Source organism: Cetorhinus maximus, chromosome 5 (assembly GCF_964194155.1).
Source record: "Cetorhinus maximus chromosome 5, sCetMax3.hap1.1, whole genome shotgun sequence".
NCBI classification, from domain to species: Eukaryota; Metazoa; Chordata; class Chondrichthyes; order Lamniformes; family Cetorhinidae; genus Cetorhinus; species Cetorhinus maximus.
The window spans coordinates 76889976-76909819 of NC_135883.1; the positions used below are offsets into that span (position 1 = coordinate 76889976).

General features: G+C 42.4%; 1 protein-coding gene across 2 annotated transcripts in view; it reads left to right on the plus strand.

The window, feature by feature from the left end:
- The window catches only part of ptchd4 (patched domain containing 4), a 99528-nt gene extending 81380 nt beyond the window's left edge, over window positions 1-18148 (plus strand). For both annotated transcript variants that reach the window (XM_078542071.1, XM_078542073.1), the window contains exon 3: window positions 16512-18148. In XM_078542071.1, coding sequence (XP_078398197.1) covers window positions 16512-18148 — 1637 coding nt within the window. The remainder of the gene's footprint in view (window positions 1-16511) is intronic.
- Window positions 18149-19844: the final 1696 nt, after the last annotated feature.

The following is a 19844-nucleotide window of genomic DNA, read 5'->3' on the forward strand; positions in this document are numbered from 1 at the left end:
TGTTGGCCTTCATAGCAAGAGGATTCGAGTACAGGAGCAGGGATGTCTTGCTGCAATTATACAGGGCCTTGGTGAGACCACACCTGGAATATTGTGTGCAGTTTTGGTCTCCTTATAGTGGGAGTCAGTGAAGGTTTACCCGATTGATTCCTGGGATGGCGGGACTGATATATGAGGAGAAATTGAGTCGGTTAGGATTATATTCGCTGGAGTTCAGAAGAATGAGGGGGATCTCATAGAAACCTATAAAATTCTAACAGGACTAGACAGGGTAGATGCGGGAAGGATGTTCCCGATGGTGGGAGAGTCCAGAACCAGGGGTCACAGTCTGACGATACGGGGTAGACCATTTAGGACTGAGATGAGGAGAAATTTCTTCACCCAGAGAGTGGTGAGCCTGTGGAATTTGCTACTACAGAAAGTAGTTGAGGCCAAAACATTGTATGTTTTCAAGAAGGAGTTGGATATAGCTCTTGGAGTGAAAGTGATCAAAGGATATGGGGAGAAAGCAGGAGCAGGCTATTCAGTTGGATGATCAGCCATGATCATAATGAATGGCGGAGCAGGCTCGAAGGGCCAAATGGCCTACTCCTGCTCCTAGCTACTATGTTTCTATGTTTCTATTTTATATAGCGCCGTTCAGAATCTCAAGATGTTCCCAAAGTGCTTTACAGCCAATGAAGTATTTTTTGAAGTGTAGTCAACGTTGTAATGTAGGAAATGCCAATTTGCGTGCAACAAACTCCCATATCAGCAATGTGATGATGACCAGATGATCTGTTTTTGTGATGTTTTTGATTGAGGGCTAAATATTGGTCAGGACGTCAGGGATAACTTCCCTGCACTTTTTCAAAACAGTGTCATGGGATCTTTTATGAGAGGGAAGACAGGGCTTCACTTTAACATCTCATGCAAAAAATGGCACTCTTAGTACTGAACCAGAGTATTTACCTAGATCTTTTGCACAGTTCCTGGAATGGGCCACTTGAAGCCTAATCCACCTCATACAAATGGGGCCAAGGAATATGACTAACTCCACTAACCTATTTCCCTAAATCTCTGGCCCAAACCTACATCAAATTATAACTGCTACTATATAAGTGATGGTTGGGGTCATGGGTGGTGTGGGTGCTAACTGGAGTTGAGCCCCCCACCGCCGGAAACAGTGCGTAGGCAGCAACAGAGGGTTGCCAAGTGTAGAGGCAAGCTGTTTAAAAGGCCTGTCTTGTTGCTCTGGGTATTTGTCTCAACTGTAATAAAAACAATAAAACAAAAATCATTTCTCTAGCCTTCACCCCTCACAGCCACTCCCCCACACACTCCCCATGCCCCATCCATGCCAAATAATGCAATATCATGCCCCCACCCATCCCCCATGGGTCTCATACTCTCCAAGCCAACCTATGCCCCTCTACCCACATCCCTATGTGCCCTCATACCCTCCATGCCAATTTAGTGCCAACCCTTGACCCCCCACACCTCCTCATAATACTTTATAACACCTATGCCAATTTACTGCCAACTCATGCCAACCCATGCCCACCACCATTTTCCCTTACACCATACATGCCAATTCATCCAATGTCCACCATGGGTAGACCTCAGGACCCATGCTGAAATGAAATAAAATAAAATTTAACTATCTATTACAGTTGTAAATATTAAAAAAGCTCTCATTGATAAAAGCCTATTCAATACATTTAAATCCCTTCAAGCTCTTATTCCCTTATAAAAACAAGCATTTGTATTCATAGCCTCATATCAAAGACTGCTAATCACTTTATAACCACCATGAGCTATCATTCAAACTGTGAATTTACAGGACTCTCATGTAATAATATGTTGTGGAAGCAATCAAAAAGCATTAATTCTACAAGGGTCGTCCTCATGCTTCTTTCAACAAGCAGAGACCCTTCCTCCAAGAGCTGCCAGCCAGTTAGGTGGCCAGCAGCTTTGAGTGCCACCAGAATGGTGGCCACTGCTGGAACTGCAGTTGCCTAGGGCTTGCAACAATAGAAGGGGTCCTGGAACGAAGATAAGTTTGGGCAGGCCCCACCTTACCGTGGGGGTAAGGTGGCCATTTGTTGAAGGAAGAGAGAGCTTTTCAAGGGGGGTGGCCCTCCATGTGTCACAGGGTGCCCAATCAGGAGAGTCCTTCTGAAACCACAAGGAGGCCATCATCTTTTATTGGGTGGCCAACCCACATGGCATTAAGGCTGCTGATAGAATACCAAAGGCAGCAGGGTGAGGCCCTTGGTGGCTATTAATTGGCTACTTAAGGGCATCAATTGGTCTCCAGGTGGTGAGGCCATCCTCGAACTTTCCCACCCTGACTGAATTAGTGGGAGTTAGAAAGGTGACAGGCACTCCATCCCATGGCTTCCCTCCCGACTCTAGACATGACCCCACCCCGAGACTTCCGAAATCACTCGTGGGGGTAGAATTAAACTCTGCCCATTTTTTCAGCAAAGTCTGTGTTGGGTAGATCGTTTAGGAGAAAGCCTCTTTAACATGGAAATGAGTATGTGCAGTCAAACACGAAACTGTTTACTTGACACAGCTTTGATCTTGATATTGCAATTATTTTGCATTATCAAGATCAGGGTTGTGACAATTAAGGGAAAATTCGGGACCCATCTGTCATCTAGTCTTGGCACAAGGGATTCATTTAAATGAAATACAAGCACATAGCCATGAATGTGAAAGCTCTTGTGTGACAGCTGATAGGATTAAAACACTCTAGCTCCAAATGCTGGTAATCTATAGGCAGCTATTTTAAAATATTTGAGACCATTTGCACTGAACCTCATTTGTTGATCAACAAAATCTTGATAAGAAAATAGTGACAGTGGAGACTCAGGGCTGAATTTTCCCCCCGTCGGGGGGATTTGTGCGGGGGCAGGTGGGAACAAGTGCGAACTCGATCAGTGCCCCTGATTGGGTCCGTGCCGCCATTATGCGTGGGTGGGCCAATTAAGGCCCACCCAGCATGATGCTCGCCAGGAAGCGCTGAGCGCTCCCTGTGCAGGCAAGGGGGGATTCCCTGAGCCCGAGCCTGCGTTCTTTCGCGCATGCACGCGAAAGACTGCAGAAATCGCCTCAGGGAGACTTGTTTAAGTTTTAAACATCTAAATAAAGTAGTTAAAAACTTTTAAAACATGTCCCCTCGTGTGACAGTGTCATGTGAGCTGAGACATGTCAATGAATTTTTAAAAATTTTTTACTGAATTTTTAAACACTTCATGAAACCTCATCCCGCCCGTGGATGAGGTTTCATGATAAATGCAAAGGCCGCCTGGGCTCTTCGCCTGCCGGCCAACCTTAAGGTTGGACGGGCAGCTCACTTAATTATATCAGTTAGTTTTTAACAGGCCTTAATAGGCCTTTGACAGTTCAGCAGGTGCGCAGCCAAGTCAGCTGTGTGCCCGCCGAACTGAAAATCTAAATGACGCGCGGTGATGTCAGGATGCCCGCCCAACATCACGTGTCATTTTATGAGTCAGCGAGCGTGCCCCGCCCCCACTCGCCGACCAGGAAATTCTCCCCATAGTATTCTCTTTTATGAGCCAACCTTAATTGGGAATTTACCCAGTATTGGTCATAATGAACAGCCACACAAGGAATGTTCAGGTATCTTCCTGCACTGCAGTACTTGAGTTGGTGCCAAAACTAAGTGTGACTAAAATGCTGATGTACTTCACATTTTTCAGTAGATTCATAAACATGGTTAATATATGGGATACTTTGTCATGTAAAAATCGTTAATTTCATGATGGCTAGTGTAAGACAATAAAAAGATTCACCATTCAGTTATTAGCATTTATCTAAATTAAAACAAAGCCTGGTTAAAATATGGCAGTAATTTTGTACAGGCAGAACATTTAACTTTTAATGCAATTTATTGATCCAGCCTCATATTGAATGAGTTATACCAGGCAATTGTGGTATTTGTAACCTATCAAACTAATGTACCAAGTGGCAGATCTTGTGCAGAATTAATCCGTAGGTATTTCCATTATTTTCTTTTGCTAACCACCATGTGCTGGAAGTTCCCCTCCAAGTCATTCACCATCCTGACTTGAAAATATATTGCTGTTCCTTTACTGACACTGGATCAAAATCCTGGAATTCCCTTCCTAACAGCACTATGGGGGTACCTACACCACATGGACTGCAGCAGTTGAAGGAGGCAGCTCACCACCACATTCTCATGAGCAATTAGGGATGGGCATTAAATGCTGGCCCAGCCAGCGAAGCTCACATCCCGTGAATGAATAATTTTTTTAAATGACATTTGTTGTATACATTCTTTTCAGTGATTGAATGACTGCTTCCACCATGATGCTATGCAATCTAGTTTACTTAAATCCACCTTAAATAGTAATTAATGACAATAAGGACAATAATGACAATACCCTTAAAATCAAGTAAGTCCATTCCCAGGTGCTCCCTAATGATGGGAAAATAGAATGTGTTAGTGGTTCTTTTTGCTCTTGGCAGTTTACTGCACACGTAAAACAATTAGAAATCATTTCTTCTTTAGAATGAATAATGCCTGGCCAACAGATTGATTATTGGGCTCATGCTTGACATTTTGCAATCCCTAAGTGACCTTGATGAAGTTGAATATCAACCTTAAGTGCTATCGGTATAACTATTCTCTCATTGAAGACTAGTAAATCATCAATGACTGTGAGGTGCTTGCACTGCTCAAAGTATTGGCATATCACTGGATTACTGGGGATGTAGTCTGGCCATCTGTCCATGTGATATTCTCTTATCTGGAGACACTCATCATCTTGCTGTTGTGCTTGTTTTATTTCCTGTACCATTTTTACAATACCTAGTAACTTGGGTAATTAAGGATGTACATACTTCCACACCCTTGATGAAATGTAAATCTTCTTGCTTGGTTCCTTCTGATGGTATCCATGACAGCATGTCAGCTGTCATTTGATACTTCCCTTGAACATACTCTGTTATGGAGTCATATCTCACTAATCTTAATCTGAACCACCGGATTCTGGGTGGCAACTTCGCAATTTCTTTCAGATGAGGGAATATGGCTTATGATCTGTTTCAATTCTGAACTGTAATCCCATTATGTAGTCTGAGAATTTTTCACATGTCCACAATACTGCCAGTGCTTCCTTTACAATTGTGGCATACCTTTGTTCTGTTTCTGATAATGACCTCGAAGCATAGTAAACTGGTTTATGTTTACCGTCTCTCTGCACTTGAAATAACACTGCCCTCAGACCCATCTGCTGCCACTATGGTCAGTAATTCTGGGTTATAATGTGTCAACATTTCAGAGGAGATTAAAAGTTGTTTAATCTTTTCAAAAGCATTTTTCTGGTCCAGATTCCAGCACCGCTGTTGACCCTGTCTCAACAGCTGTCTCAAAGGCTCATTGACCTCTGCCAAATTTGGTAGGAAATTGCCCACTTGGTTGACCATCCCAAGGAATCTTGGAAGATCATTATTGTTCCTGGCTGTGGGAATTCTTTGATCACTTTTGTTTTTTTTGGTGATCAACTGTGCTTCCATTGGCTTGTACTATGTGACCTGGAAATTTGATCATAGGTTTGGCAAACTCATATTTTTCATTCACTGTTAAACCTGCATCCTGTAAGACTCTCAGGACTGTTCAGTCTCTGCGATCATGCTCTTCTCTCATGGAGCCATTTACAAGCCTGTAGGGCATATTACTCCTTCCATGCCTTACAGGGTTTGAGACATTGCTCTCTGAAAAATTTCAGGAACGGATACAATTCCAAATTGTAATCTATTGCAACAAAAATGACCAAATGGCATTATAAATGTGGTCAGCAATCTGGATCTTTTTTGCCTGGAGACAACTGCCAAAATCCACTGTTGGCATCTAATTTGGTGAATAAAGTGCACTTGGCTAGTTTGGCAAGACTCTCATCCACTGAGGCCATCAACTGGATTTCATGTTCCACTGATTTGGTTAGTTGAGTTAAAACCACACAGGTTCTTATAGAGCCTTTTGGCTTTGGGACCTTGACAATTCCTGCACACGATTTTGTGGCATGGCACCCAGTGAAATAACCCCTTGCTGTAGCATCTTCTCAATTTCACCCTTGATTTTTTCCAAGAGTGGAGATGAGGGACCTTCCTCGATGTAAAGAGGCAGATTGGTTTAGCATCAGCTCATAGGGTGATATGGTACTTGGTCTTCAGTGTCCCTAGGCCTGAAAATAATTTTAGAAATTCATTTGTGAATGTTCTGCTGCAATGCTCATCAGCAACTTCATCCACTTTATAAATTAGCTTCAATTTTAAGCCTGGCTTTCTGCTTAATCGAGGGCATCCTTGATTTTGTATGACATTGAGATGTTCGAAGATTTCTCTATCTTTGTACTTCAATTTTGCATTAATTAGCCTTTAACTTTCAATGTAGCCCCACCAGGACCCTGTAATTTGATAGATGAGGTTGCAATGTAATCTGCTTGAGCCGTTTTACTTTGTCTGATAAAATTGAAACACCTGGTTCTGTGCCTAGTTTAAAATCTGTGAGGTGTCCATCCACTTCGAGTTTAAAACTCCAGTATTTATTTGCAGCATCATTAACTTCTCCTTGGAAGGTTACTTCCTTTGTTTGTACTTCTTCTACTTCTCATCTGTGGCTTTGGTTTAAACATTTCTCCCTCTTCTAGCAGGTTTTCAGAAGTTTTGAATGAAAAACAGTTCTGAAGTGGCCTATTTTTCCACAGTTAGGGCACTCTCCTCCCCCTGCTGGACATCCTTCTCATTGTTACATTGATGATATTTCAAGATACCAGTTGTCATGCTTTTCCCCGTCCTGGCAGGCTTAGGCTTTGGCATACTTTCCTTCTTATGGCTTACACACTGAATGGTCTCACTCGATCTTCTCCCTGGGCCTTGCCCTCTCTGTGAACAAGTACCCGATTTTGTTTTCTAAGCTCAGTTTTCCTCGTGACTTGTACTGCTTTTGTTAATGTTAAATCCTCTCTTGTCTGTAAGAGATTGGAAGATGCTTTGTCTAGGACCCCAACTATTATTTGATCACAAATCAATTCCTCTCTTAAAATCCCATAATCACAGTTCCCTGCCAACCTGTATGGATTATTGATGATCGAACTCATACTTTCGTCTAATCTTTGTTTTCGCTCGTTAAATTTTGCCGATTTTATAATTAAATTTCTGCGAATGCTAAAAGATGAATCAAATCCTTGCAGGACTTCTTCATAAGAAGTTGAAGTCTCATCAACTCCCTGCCTTGCTATCACGTCATCAGCAATTTATCCAACTGCAAATTGGAATGTACTGACATGATCCTGTTGATCCTTTTTGTACAAATCAGAAGCAGCTCTGTATCTCACGAAAGTCTTTCTTCAGTTGTCCCAGTTCTGGGCATGTTGCAAGCCTTCAACGCTCTGAGATAGTTCTGGGAGCGGCGGTGTGGACTCCATGCTTCTACTGAGCCCTGGAATTGTTGCAGCTTCACTGGTACTGCTGGTTGCTTCAGGTCTGTGCTCACTGCTCTCCGGACTCCAGGGGGAGAATTTTCCCCCCGTCAGGGGGGTTGTACAGGGGCAGGTGGGGGTGGGCGCAGACCTGATCAGCGCCCCCAATTGGGTCCGCATTTCACGTGGGTGGGCCAATTAAGGTCTGCCCAGGGTGATGCGCACCTGGAAGCTTGATGTGCTCCCTGTGCGGCCGGGGGTGGGGTGGGGGGGAGGATGGTGTGGGCGGGGGAGGAGGATGGGGAGTTGGGGGGGGGGGTCCCAGAGTCAGGGCCTGCACTCTTTCGCACATGTGTGTGAAAGAATGCAGAAATCTCCCTGAGGTACAGAGCCGCCTCAGAGAGATTAGTTTAAGTCCCCAAAATTTTAATGAAGAAAGGAAAAAAATTTAAGATGTCCCCTCACGTGACAGTGTCACATGAGCTGGGACTTGTCAATGAACACTAAGGAAAAAATTTATTGAATTAATAAACCCTTCATGAAACTTCATCCCGCCCGTGGATGAGGTTCCATGAAAAACGCGAAGGCCGCCTGGGCTCTTCGCCTGCCCACCAACCTTAAGGTTGGATGGGCAGCTCAGTTTATTAGTTTAATTGATATTTAAATGGGCTTAATAGGCCTTTGACAGTTCAGCAGGTGCACAGCCAACTTGGCACCACGCCCGCCAAACTGAAAATCTAAATGAGGTGCAGTGACGTTGGGACACCCGCCCGACATCACTGCACGTCATTTTACGCACCTGCTCGCCGAGCCGAAGATTCAGGCCTAGGTCTGTGCCTTAGCTTGTATTGGCTGAACCCATGATGCTCCAACTTCTTTGGGGAATTTTGAATCTGTTCCTTTCCTCTTTCTTTCAAGGGTCTCTTGACTTACCAGGTCTGTGGCATCTTAAAGTTTTTCTGGGTCTTTTACCCACTGTCTATTGCCACCATGTTTCTTCATGCATTCAGGCTCTGGATGAGGTTCCTTAGGGCTTGTCTGTTCTTCCAATATAAATCTAGCCTCAGTAATGGTGACCATGAAACCACCATCGATTGTCATAAAAACCCATCTGGTTCACTAATACCCTTTAGGGAAGGAAATCTGCCATCATTAAGTGGTCCGGTCTACATGTGGCTCCAAACCTACTGCGGTGTGGTTGACTCATAACTGCCCTCTGCAATGTTGTAGCAAACCATCAGCTCAAGAGCAGTTAGGAATGGGCAACAAATGCTGGCCTTGCTAGAGATGTACAGATCCCATGAAAAAAAAGGGAAAAAAAAATTCTTACTCAATCATGTGGTGCTACACCATTATTACATCAGTATCATGCGCTTCTGATGTTACCCCTCTACTCTACACTGAGCACACCACTTGCTCCTGGAAATGGGTGGCATTTCCCCTTGGCTGCAGCATGAGAGGTATGATGCAGAGGCAGCAAATAAATGGACAAGCTCCTCATGGAGGGAGGACAAGGGGAGGGAGAAGGGCTCTCAGCCAGAGGCCTTATCACCCAAGGGTCTTCCAGAACCACTTCTCTTACATATATCTAAACCAGGAGAACTGTGTTCCATGTTTACACTTTACAAAGGGAGTGCTCACAGCACTCTAGTGCCTCTTGGAATCAGATCTGCAGCCTCAGGATGGGCAAGGATGACACTGCCAGTGGCTGTGAAGGTGACCATTGCCCTGAATTTCTTCATGTTGTGGTCCTTCCAGGCTGGAACAGGCAAAATATCTGACAATGTCTGACAATATTTGTCCTCAGTCCAACCATCTTCAGCCGGTTCATCAATGACCTTCCTTTCATCATAAGTTCAGTAGTGGGGATGTTCGCTGGTGATTTCACAATGTTCAGCACCATTCGTGACTCCTCAGATACTGAAGCAGTCCATCTCCAAATGCAGCAACACCCAGGACAACACCCAGGCTTGGGCTGACAAGTGGAAAGTAACATTGGCACCACAAAAGCGCTAGTCAATGACCACCTCCAGCAAGAGAGAACTTACCCATCGCCCCTTAACATTCAATAGCATTACCATCGCTAAAGCTCCCACTATCAAGATCCTGGGGGTTACCATTGACCAGACACTGAACTGGACAAGCCATATAAATACTGTGGCTACAAGAGCAGATCAGAGGGCAGGAATCCTGTGGTGAGTAACTCACCTCCTGACTCCTCAAAGCCTGTCCACCATCTACAAGGCACAAGTCAGGAGTGTGATGGAATACTCCCCACTTGCCTGGATGAGTGCAGCTCCAACAACACTCAGGAAGCTTGACACTGTCCAGGACAAAGCAGCCCGCTTGATTGGCACCCCATAGACAAATATTCACTCCCTCCACCACAGACACAGTGGCAGTACTGTGTACCATCTAAAAGGTGCACTGCAGGAATTCACCAATCCTTCTTAGACAGCATCTTCCAAACCCACAACCACTACCATCTAGATGGACAAGGGCAGCAGACACATGGGACACCACCACCCGCAAGTTCTCCTCCAAGTCACTCACCATCCTGACTTGGAAATATATCACTGTTCCTTCATTGTCGCTGGGTCAAGGTCCTGGAACTCCCTCTCTAACAGCATGGTAGGTATACCTATGCCACATGGACTGCAGTGATTTAAGAAGGCAGCTCACCACCACCTTCTCAAGGGCAATTAGGGATGAGCAATAAATGCTGACCTAACCAGCAACAACACATCCCATGAATGAATTTTAAAAACTTCCTAGTTCATTTCTACTACATCAGAGAGGTGACAGAGGCTCTTTATACCAAGAAAGAGAACTTCATTGCATTCTCTCCAAACAGAGAGAAGTAGTCAAGATAGCAAACTTCTCCAAAATGCAGGGTGCTAATGACTGAACATATGGCTTTGTAAGTGCTGTGTATTAATGTTATGGTGTACTGCAAAGACAATGGCTACTATTCATTGAAGGTGCCGTTGGTGGGTGATCATGCTTGGCAAATAATGCTAGAGAATGCCCACTATCTTGGCAACAATAATGATGTATTTACAGTATGCCAGTTAGCTATTCCAACTATCTTTCAGCCAACAAGTCAAAGCAGAGAATGACTGCTGGGTGACCAGGGTTATCCACTCTAGACCAGGCTTAAGACTTCCCACTGCAACCTAACTAATGCATGGCCTGCATTCTTATAATTGGAACTGGGGGCTCCATGTCCCAATGCCAGGGCTAAGTGGATGAAAGACTGCAATTGTAGCTGGGTCTGATCCTGCGACGAGGTTTTGCCTCCATCCCAATGATCCTACTGGCTTCCGGAATCGTCAATGCAGCTCTTCTATGTTCCCGACCTCTCCCAGTGGGGCTGCTGAGACTCCAGAGGTTCCTGTCCTTTGATTGAGCCCCCCCGCAGGCTCAGGGACCCACCTACCATCCTTAGTAGTGTGAAGGTGGCCAATTAAGAGGCCGCCTGCGGAAAATTGTGCCACCAGTCTCACTACTGGCAAGTGCAGGCTTGGGACCCCTATTTAGTCCTGACATCGGCATCCCAAAGCCCATAGGAAAATCCAACCTATCATGTGCAGATTCCACTTCTAAACTCCCCTGTAAGGTTTGTGCAGTGCCAGTATCTTAGCTGATGGCTGAGTGTGAAATTGAGTGATGCTGTTCCTTCATCATTAGTCTTTAGCTCATCAAGGATTTCATCCTTCCACACCACTGTCTGATCAGGTGGCAGTTCTTAGGAATTTGAAAGCATAAAGGGACCAGGGTACATTTGAGAGGAGGGAAGATGGGGGCAAAGCAAGAGATGCATGCTTAGAAAATCTGCAATTTATAAATCAATGGAGGAGTAGGGTGTGAGAAGGTGAATCAGGTAGAAACATACAATCATCCTCAATAGTTTTAGCCCCACTGCTAGCCAAAGCCTCAGTCATAACTGGACCAATGATTTCCAACATCATCTCCATCATCATGATGAGGATATGCAGCCATGCCTGTCCCTTCTGGTTAGCTCCTGCTGTTTCTATTGTCCTCCAAGAAGTGTAGCAATGAATGTAGGTCAAGTGTCTGGTGCAATTGAATAGCTGGCAGTGTGTGAAAATTGCAAGATGAGAGTGTATGAAGGTGAGGTGAAGCTATGAATATGACGTACGAGTCATGGTTGATAGAGATCGTTGGTAGATGAGTGATGCTAGTGTGGTGAATTAAGCAGTGTGTGAGGCCAGTGGAGAATTTAGTAGGGTATGATGACTCGTAAGGTCATTAAATTTCTTCCTGCTCTGCATCCACGTCCTCGGTGCTACACTGTGGGCATTGACTACAACAGCTACCTGCTCCCACAACATTCTCAGCCTGGAGGACCTCCTGGCCTCTGAGGGAAGAGAACTTCTCTCCTCTTGCCCCAAGGCTCCAGTACTGCATTAGAGAACTTGGGGATGCTCTGGTCTGCTGCACCATTTTTCAAGGTTTTACCTGGTCTTTAACTCCTCAGTCACCACTTCTAGCCTTTGCATCAGGCACCGTACACCTCTTCTTTAAGAGGTGCAAGTTGAATTTAAGTAGTGCAGGCTAACCATGAAGTGGTGCTAGCCTTGTACAAACTGGAGCCCCTGCTCAGCCATGCAATTGTCATGTTGTTATACTGATATAAATACCAATCGCTTATATGGGATTGTGTAAACATGTTGTGGGCTCATTTATTTAGAATAGGTATATGAAAACATTTATACGTAGGTAGAAAGCTTGAAAACATCAGCAACAGAGCTCTGCGTGTGTGCTCTGCTCAAAGACAAAAGTGAAACTAAGACTGGATATCATGATACACTTCCCTTCTAGTGATATCATGCTGCTATCCTTAAAGGCATATTACAACAGCAATGACTCAACAGTGCATTCAGCTCTGAATTGCTTGTGACAATCAGTACAATGTTTGCAAGCTGCCTGCATTACTTTGAACATGCTGCTGGATTTTGGAGACTATCTAATTTTGCCATCACAAAGTCCCATTCTGCCAGACAGCACTGGGTTTCAGAATGACATAAAACTTCGCTGCAAAGTCAAATAGCCTCTAAATTCCGCATGCTGATTTGCAGCATTTTTAGACCAATGAAAAATGAATTGGAATTATTAATGGTCTGGAGAGGAATTGCATGAAAATCTCCTGGGCTCACTCATTTGCATATCTGTTTGAATAGTGATTCATAAAATACTCAACAAACATAAATACTGTATCATCATGCACAGAAAAAGTTAGTTTTGACTGAAGATTGCAGCAGCAGGCTTGCAAGCAGCAGGTAAGTAAGGAATTGTGAAATAAAAGCAGAAAATGCCAGAAATGCTCAGCTGGCTTTACAGCATCTGTGGAGAGAGAAATAGAGTTAGGTCGGTGCTACATCATTGGCATTGACTACAACAGCTACCTGCTCCCACAACATTCTCAGTCTGGAGGACCTCCTGGCCTCTGAGGGAAGAGAACTTCTCTCCTCTTGCACCAAAGATCCAGTACTGCATTAGAGAACTTAAGAATGCTCTGGTCTGCTGCATGTTTCAACGTTTTAAAGGATCGGTGACCCTTTGTCAGAACCCGTCACTACAATGTCACCCACTAGCCATCCGCTGACATAATTTTCTTCTCTGAAGAAATCGATGAATACGTTATGACAACTTGCAGTGCATCTTTCACTGATATGAGATCCTTCAAAACATTGTCACACATAACTTGTGCATTCATGGGAGTGGAAGTTGAGGGGATTTCTCACAAAACAATGTAGGCACCATCTGTTGCACCCTGGACCTTGGGAAAACCAGCAACCATGTTAAACTCTATGGTCCTATCTTGCTGCTGTATTACTATGATACTAATATGATGAATTTCTCAACTCTCAACATCATAAAGTGTGTTAATGAATAGTCAAAAGCATTCCTGTACTTCTGATATTATAGAAATTCCAAAAGCTTCCTGAATAGGCATTTGCCATAAAGGTTGATTACAGTGGTCACCTTTCTTGCCACAGGGAGAGCAGTACATTGCTGCAGATTCTCATGCAGCAGACGGCAGATAGGGGTCCAATTTCTCCCCCACAAACTTGTGACTTATCTGACCCAGGAAGCTACTACACCTTAGAATTCTAGGTCTAATTTACCTGGAATATTTTGTGAGTGTATAATTATAAATCCTGGAGCTGCAGCACCACTGGCTTCATTCCAAAATAATTAAACGAGCTCAGTGTGCACCTTCCAGGTACATGCTGGAAGGAGAGTTCCAGTGAATCGATTTTGAAACAGGAAACCAGTCTAAACTGCCTTCAGTCCCGTTTTACAGCCACTAAAATGATGAAATTTCATCAAAAACTGTGTTGAACTTTTAGGCCCAGCACCAGATTTGTAGCTCTTGAGATGTATAATTTGTAGTTTGAGAGATGCACCAATTGTCATCGTTTTAGTAAGGGCTGTACAGGAAGAGTAATTTATCATGTCATACAAGTTTTGTCTATTGCTGTACAGACAGTTTATTAAACGCTTGACTAGGCACTTATTACAATTATGTCATGTGACAAGCTTTGGGATTTTCATTAGGGAAAGGTTCACGAGCAATATTTCTAGAAGTTCATTAATTCAATGCTTATATCTATAATAGTTTGAAATTTTTTCTAATAGAGTGGCACACTCTTGAAAAATGCCATGTAAACATTTCTAATGGGAATTCCCATTTGTCCACATTAGCTGTTATAGAGTCACTGTCATTCCAATACGGCATATTTAATAGAAATACGTAAGTTAATTTTAAGATTGCTTGACTAATATATGGGTGATACTTAGCATAACATCAATGAAGTTTGGTGTGATTGGATTAATGACACTATGGTAAGTAGATATGGACAGCATTTCAATCTTCTGTAACACATTTCTGTAATTACATTACGGAGCCTTTTGATCCCAGATATTATGTACAGCTGATGTGAGTGAGCATCTTTTTCTTTGAATTTTATGTTTTAAAAAATCCTTTTCTGCATTTCCCAACCAAACCTTTCCCACTGATATTCAACTCTTTGCTCCTTTCCCTTCCGCCAGTCCCCACTTCCCACCATACCGTGAGCCAATTCTATGGCCAGAATCTTCGGCTCGGCAAGCGGGGGCAGGGCCCACTCACCGACACGTAAAGTGACACGCGGTGATGTCAGGCATGCGTCCCAATGTCACCGCGCGTCATTCTGATTTTCAGTTCAGCGGGCACACACTGGAGTCGGCTGCGCGCCCGCCAAACTGGCAAAGGTCTATTAAGACCATTTAAAAACTAATTAAACCACTTAACATTGGTGCCCGTCCAACCTTAAGGTTGGTGGGCAGGCGAGGAGCCTAGGCGACCTTTGCATTTTTCATGAAACCTCATCTGCGGTCGGGGTGAGGTTTCATGAATGATTTATGTGAAATAAAGATTTTCATTAAAATTCATAGACATGTCCCAGCTCATGTGACACTTTCACATGAGAGGGCATGTCCTAAATTTTTTTTTCTTTATTAAAATTTTTGAAACTCAAACTAATCTCCCTGAGGCAGCCTCTTTGCCTCAGGGAGATTTCTGCGCTTTCTCGCGCAGGCTCCGAACAGCCTACACCTCCCACGCGCACAGGGAGTGCTCAGTGCTTCCGGGTGCGCATCACACTGGGGGCCTTAATTGGCCCACCCACGCAAAATGGCGGCGCACAGCCGATGGGGAGAAAATTCTCCTATACATTTTAAGGTAAAATTGCTCTTGGTGTTAATGCCTCTTCTATCTTATCCATTTCTTTCTTAAATCATTTTGGGCCTACTTTCAGTGCAAATAATCTGGAGAGGGGGAACCAATGAGAGGGGAGAGGTGGATGAGAAGGAGAAGAAGGAAGGAGGGAGGAAATGGAAAAAGGAAAACATAGGAGGAGGGACATGGGAGGCGACAGGTGGGAAAAGGAAGAGGTGATTAAAGATGCAGGAATACATCTTTTAAAATGTCTTTTGACCATTTCTTCAGTGGCCTTTAACTTGCTCAGCAGGGGGTAGAATGTTACTCAATGGGGTGAGTTGGTGGTCAGACATTTGCTTAGCAGAGAACAAATTTTCCGTGGAGGGAGGAAGCAGAGGCCTAAAACATGCTCAGTGGCAGGGAAAGGAAACCAAAAGTTTGCTTAGTGGGGGATTTAGGAAATTTTTATTTGCTCGGCAGAGGGGCGGCAGATCATGTTTCTTCTGTAAATTTCAAAGAATGGATTCTGTTGCTTTCTTTTCCAATAAAAACAAGCCCTACTGACATTTCCTGTCTGCAAGTCCTTCTATTTTCTCTGCTGAGCTTGAAGATTCACTCAAGATCCCATTTGGCTGTCATGTATAATTAGTGCCCCATTGTATCATAACATTACATTGACAGCATTATCAGCACATAGCCGCAGTGTGTTGGGGATTCTCTCAACACTCACCATTCTTAATGTATTAGAGATAGAGTTTGTAACATAAACATATGAACCTGCATCCCCACTTACTGGGATTGCAAATCAGGAGCTTTGGTGGGGACATCAACAGTCTTCACAGGATCCTCAGCCAGCAGAATGAATGAGCCTTCCCTCTCTTTAAATCCACACAGAGCATTTCAGATTTGTGTAGTCTGTATTGGAAGCTCAAGTTCATAAAACCTTCCCTATAGTATTGTAGATGTAAAATTGTGTTAACTATTATGTGCTGCCCATGGATATAAGCAGTTTTCCTTCACAAAATCCTGGGGCAAGACAGTTATATTTAAGCATTGTCCCTGTTTTGCTGAACATTACCATATTTTTCTATATGATACCATAAAATGAACAATTTATTTTTGTACATATATTATCTTAAAATGATATGGAAGAATGAGATTTATTGTTTTGTGTTGTTTAGCTATTACTGGCCCAGTCTTGATAAGGCACATACTGGCATGAAACATTAAGTTAAACACATGACACTAATGTTTATGACATTAGTGGAAATGTTTGTACATGCTGAATTGTCATATGCTAACGGTTTACTTATTCTACTTTCTGTAAGGTCATGGAACTAAAGGAGTATTTGAGCTACTAGCTGGATGGCGGAGAACGAAAGAAGATCAGCCATTTAAGGAAAGAATAGCGGCTGCATATTCTGATGTAATGGTATCTTACACAATGACGAGCTCTCTCTATATCATTACCTTCGGTATGGGTGCAAGCCCATTCACAAACGTTGAATCTGTTAAAATATTCTGTCAGAACATGTGTGTCACTGTTCTAGTAAACTATTTCTATGTTGTTTCCTTTTATGGCTCATGCTTGGTCTTTGCTGGGCAATTGGAACAAAATCGCTACCACAGTATTTTTTGCTGTCGAATTCCTTCACCTGAATACTTAGCTTCCAGACCTGTCTGGTTTAAAACTATGATGAATGATGGATTTCAGCAGTCTGGTTCTCATGAATGTGATCCATATCAAAAACATTTCCTTCAGCGTTTTTTGAGGGAGCACTACACTGAATGGATCATTAATACATATGTCAAGCCTTTTGTTGTATTACTATACCTGATTTATGTGTCATTTTCCTTTATGGGATGTTTACAAATCAGTAATGGATCAAATCTCATTAATTTGCTTGCAAGCGACTCACAAAGTGTTTCCTTTACAATAACCCAGCAAAAATACTTCAGCAACTACAGCCCAGTCATAGGTTTTTATATTTACGAGCCGATAGAATACTGGAATCTAACAATACAGGAAGACTTGCGAGTAATCAGCAGGGGGTTCATCAGAATATCATGGATTGAGCACTATTTAGAGTATTTGAAAAAACTGAATGTTACAGTACTAACCAAAAGTGATTTTGTCAACATTCTAGCTAATTCGTTTCTAAAGCGACCAGAATTTCAAAACTACATGGATGATATCATTTTTTCAAAGACATCAGAGGAAGTAGACATTATAGCCTCCCGAGTGTACATGGTGGCTAGAACTGCAGAGAATATACATGAAGAAATGATTGATTTACTGGAAACATTACGTAAACACTCCCTCATTTCTAGGATAAAATATATAGTGTTCAATCCAACCTTTGTTTTCATGGACCGATATAGCTCTTCCATCACCTCACCAATCCTGAACTCCAGTGTTAGCGTCTTGATCATTCTACTGCTGACTGTTTTTTTGGTTATCAATGCATTGGGTAATGTTTGGGTGATACTTAGCGTAACATCAATGGAGTTTGGTGTGGTTGGATTGATGACACTATGGAAAGTAGATATGGACAGCATCTCAATCTTGTGCCTTATCTACTCTTTGAACTATGCCATAGACCACTGTGCACCTCTGCTTTTTACATTTGTATTAGAAAAAGAGCGCACCAGGACTGAATGTATCAAAAACTCTTTAGAATGGAATGGAGCAGCCATTTTGCAGAGTAATATTTGTTTTCTTTTAGGGTTGGTGCCCCTGGTTTTTGTGCCTTCAAATTTGACCTTCACACTGTTTAAGTGCTTACTTCTCACAGCAACCTGTACACTACTGCATTGTTTTGTTATATTACCTGTCTTTCTAACATTTTTTCCTCCATCCAAGAAAAGACACAAGAAAAAGAAGCGTGCGGAAAGGAAAGAGGAAATTGATTGTGTGGATATACGAGATAATTCAGGAATGGTTGATCACGTCACCACAGTTTGAACACCTGAACAGGACATCACTGGAAAAATCTGCATCAGAACAGACCCACAAAACAGGTGGTTTGGCTCCCTGGTAAGGTCTGAGCTTATTCAATCCTGTCAGCTTGTGCTGGCCAGTAGGACAGAACTAAGGAAGCATGGGTGATTTGAAATGTTCTGTCACTAAACAGGCAATCAAGATTTCAAAAGAATAAACCTGTTCCACCTGACACTAAGGGTGCAATGAAAGTGAAATACTGAAATTAATTAGTAAATTGTCAATCATGACTTGAAGGTTTAAGAAAAAAATTACCATGTACTATTTCTTACCACTTTCTTTCTTTAGTAGTTTCCCTCTTTGATCTGGAAAGCAGAAATAATGGACAAATTGGGAAGAGTTGAATATGAAAGGGTATATCTTTGCATGAACAAATGAACCATCACAAAGAATTGCTAATGGCAAAAAGCTAGTTATCAGAAATCATTCACAATACAAAGCCTTACGCACAGACATTTTTCTCCATAAAAGTTGTCAAGAGGGTTTACTGTGTCTTTGTAGAATTAAATAGTAATTTTGGAGGATTACAGTTGACAATGGTCAGCAACTAAAAAACACTCTCTTCCCTCTCTTCCCATGCCAAAGGGCAGTTAAGAATTATAAGTGTACTTGATACACGAGGTCTGTGTGAGAGGAAATCAGCCATTATTTTAGTACAAATTTTTAAAAACTGAAACCATAGGTTTCTAATTATGTACTCATTATTTTGCAGAAATGGTATTATAAATCTTATCAAATGCAAACATCTTGTTGCATAAGTGATCTCCATGCACATTATTTTACAGTATGGTTTGCTTATTATTTAACGAGTCTTGAAAAATAAGATTAAAATCTTATTTTCCTATTGAAATCCTGTTGAAAATAATAATTTAAAAAACTATGCAGGTATATTCCAAATATTGAAGAAACATAAACAAAGAGTAACAAATGCTAAAAGCAAAAAACTGCAGATGTTGGAAATTTGAAATAAAAGCAAAAAAATGCTGATAATATTCATCAGATCATAATGCATATGCTGAGGAAATATAACTTTTTAAAATTTATTGATAGAATGTGGGTGTCGCTGTTATTTATTCCCCATCCCTGTGCAACTGAGCAGTTGCCAAGTCATTTCAGAGGACAGTTAAGAACCAATCACGTTGCTTTATGTGAAGGACAGCAGGTTTCTTTCCTGAAAGGCATTAATGAACCAAATGGGTTTCCATGACTACCTAATGATTTCAGGGTCACCATTGCTAGCTTTTTAAAATAATTATCCCAGATTTATTTAATTAACTGGCTTTAAATTCCCCAGTTGTTACCACGGGGTTTGACCTTACATGTGTGGATTATTAGGTCAGCATTCTGGATTACTAGGCCAGTAACATAACCACTGCGCTACAGTATTCTTAGTGCATGAGGTAATGTTCCAGGAACCATCATCAAAGAGTCCATTCATTGTCTTTGTTTTTAGCAAAAGATCCACGCCAGAAATGTTAACTCATGGGTTCTCTCTTTGTTTTGGATAAAGGATCCACACCATGGTATTGCTACATTTCTACATCTGTTCTCTCATGCTGAGTACTTCTATAATTTCTGCTTTGTTTGCAACAACTGCTTTAAGAAATGCAAACAAATGACTAAGAGTAATCTTGCAACAGATAATATTATTACGGTAGTG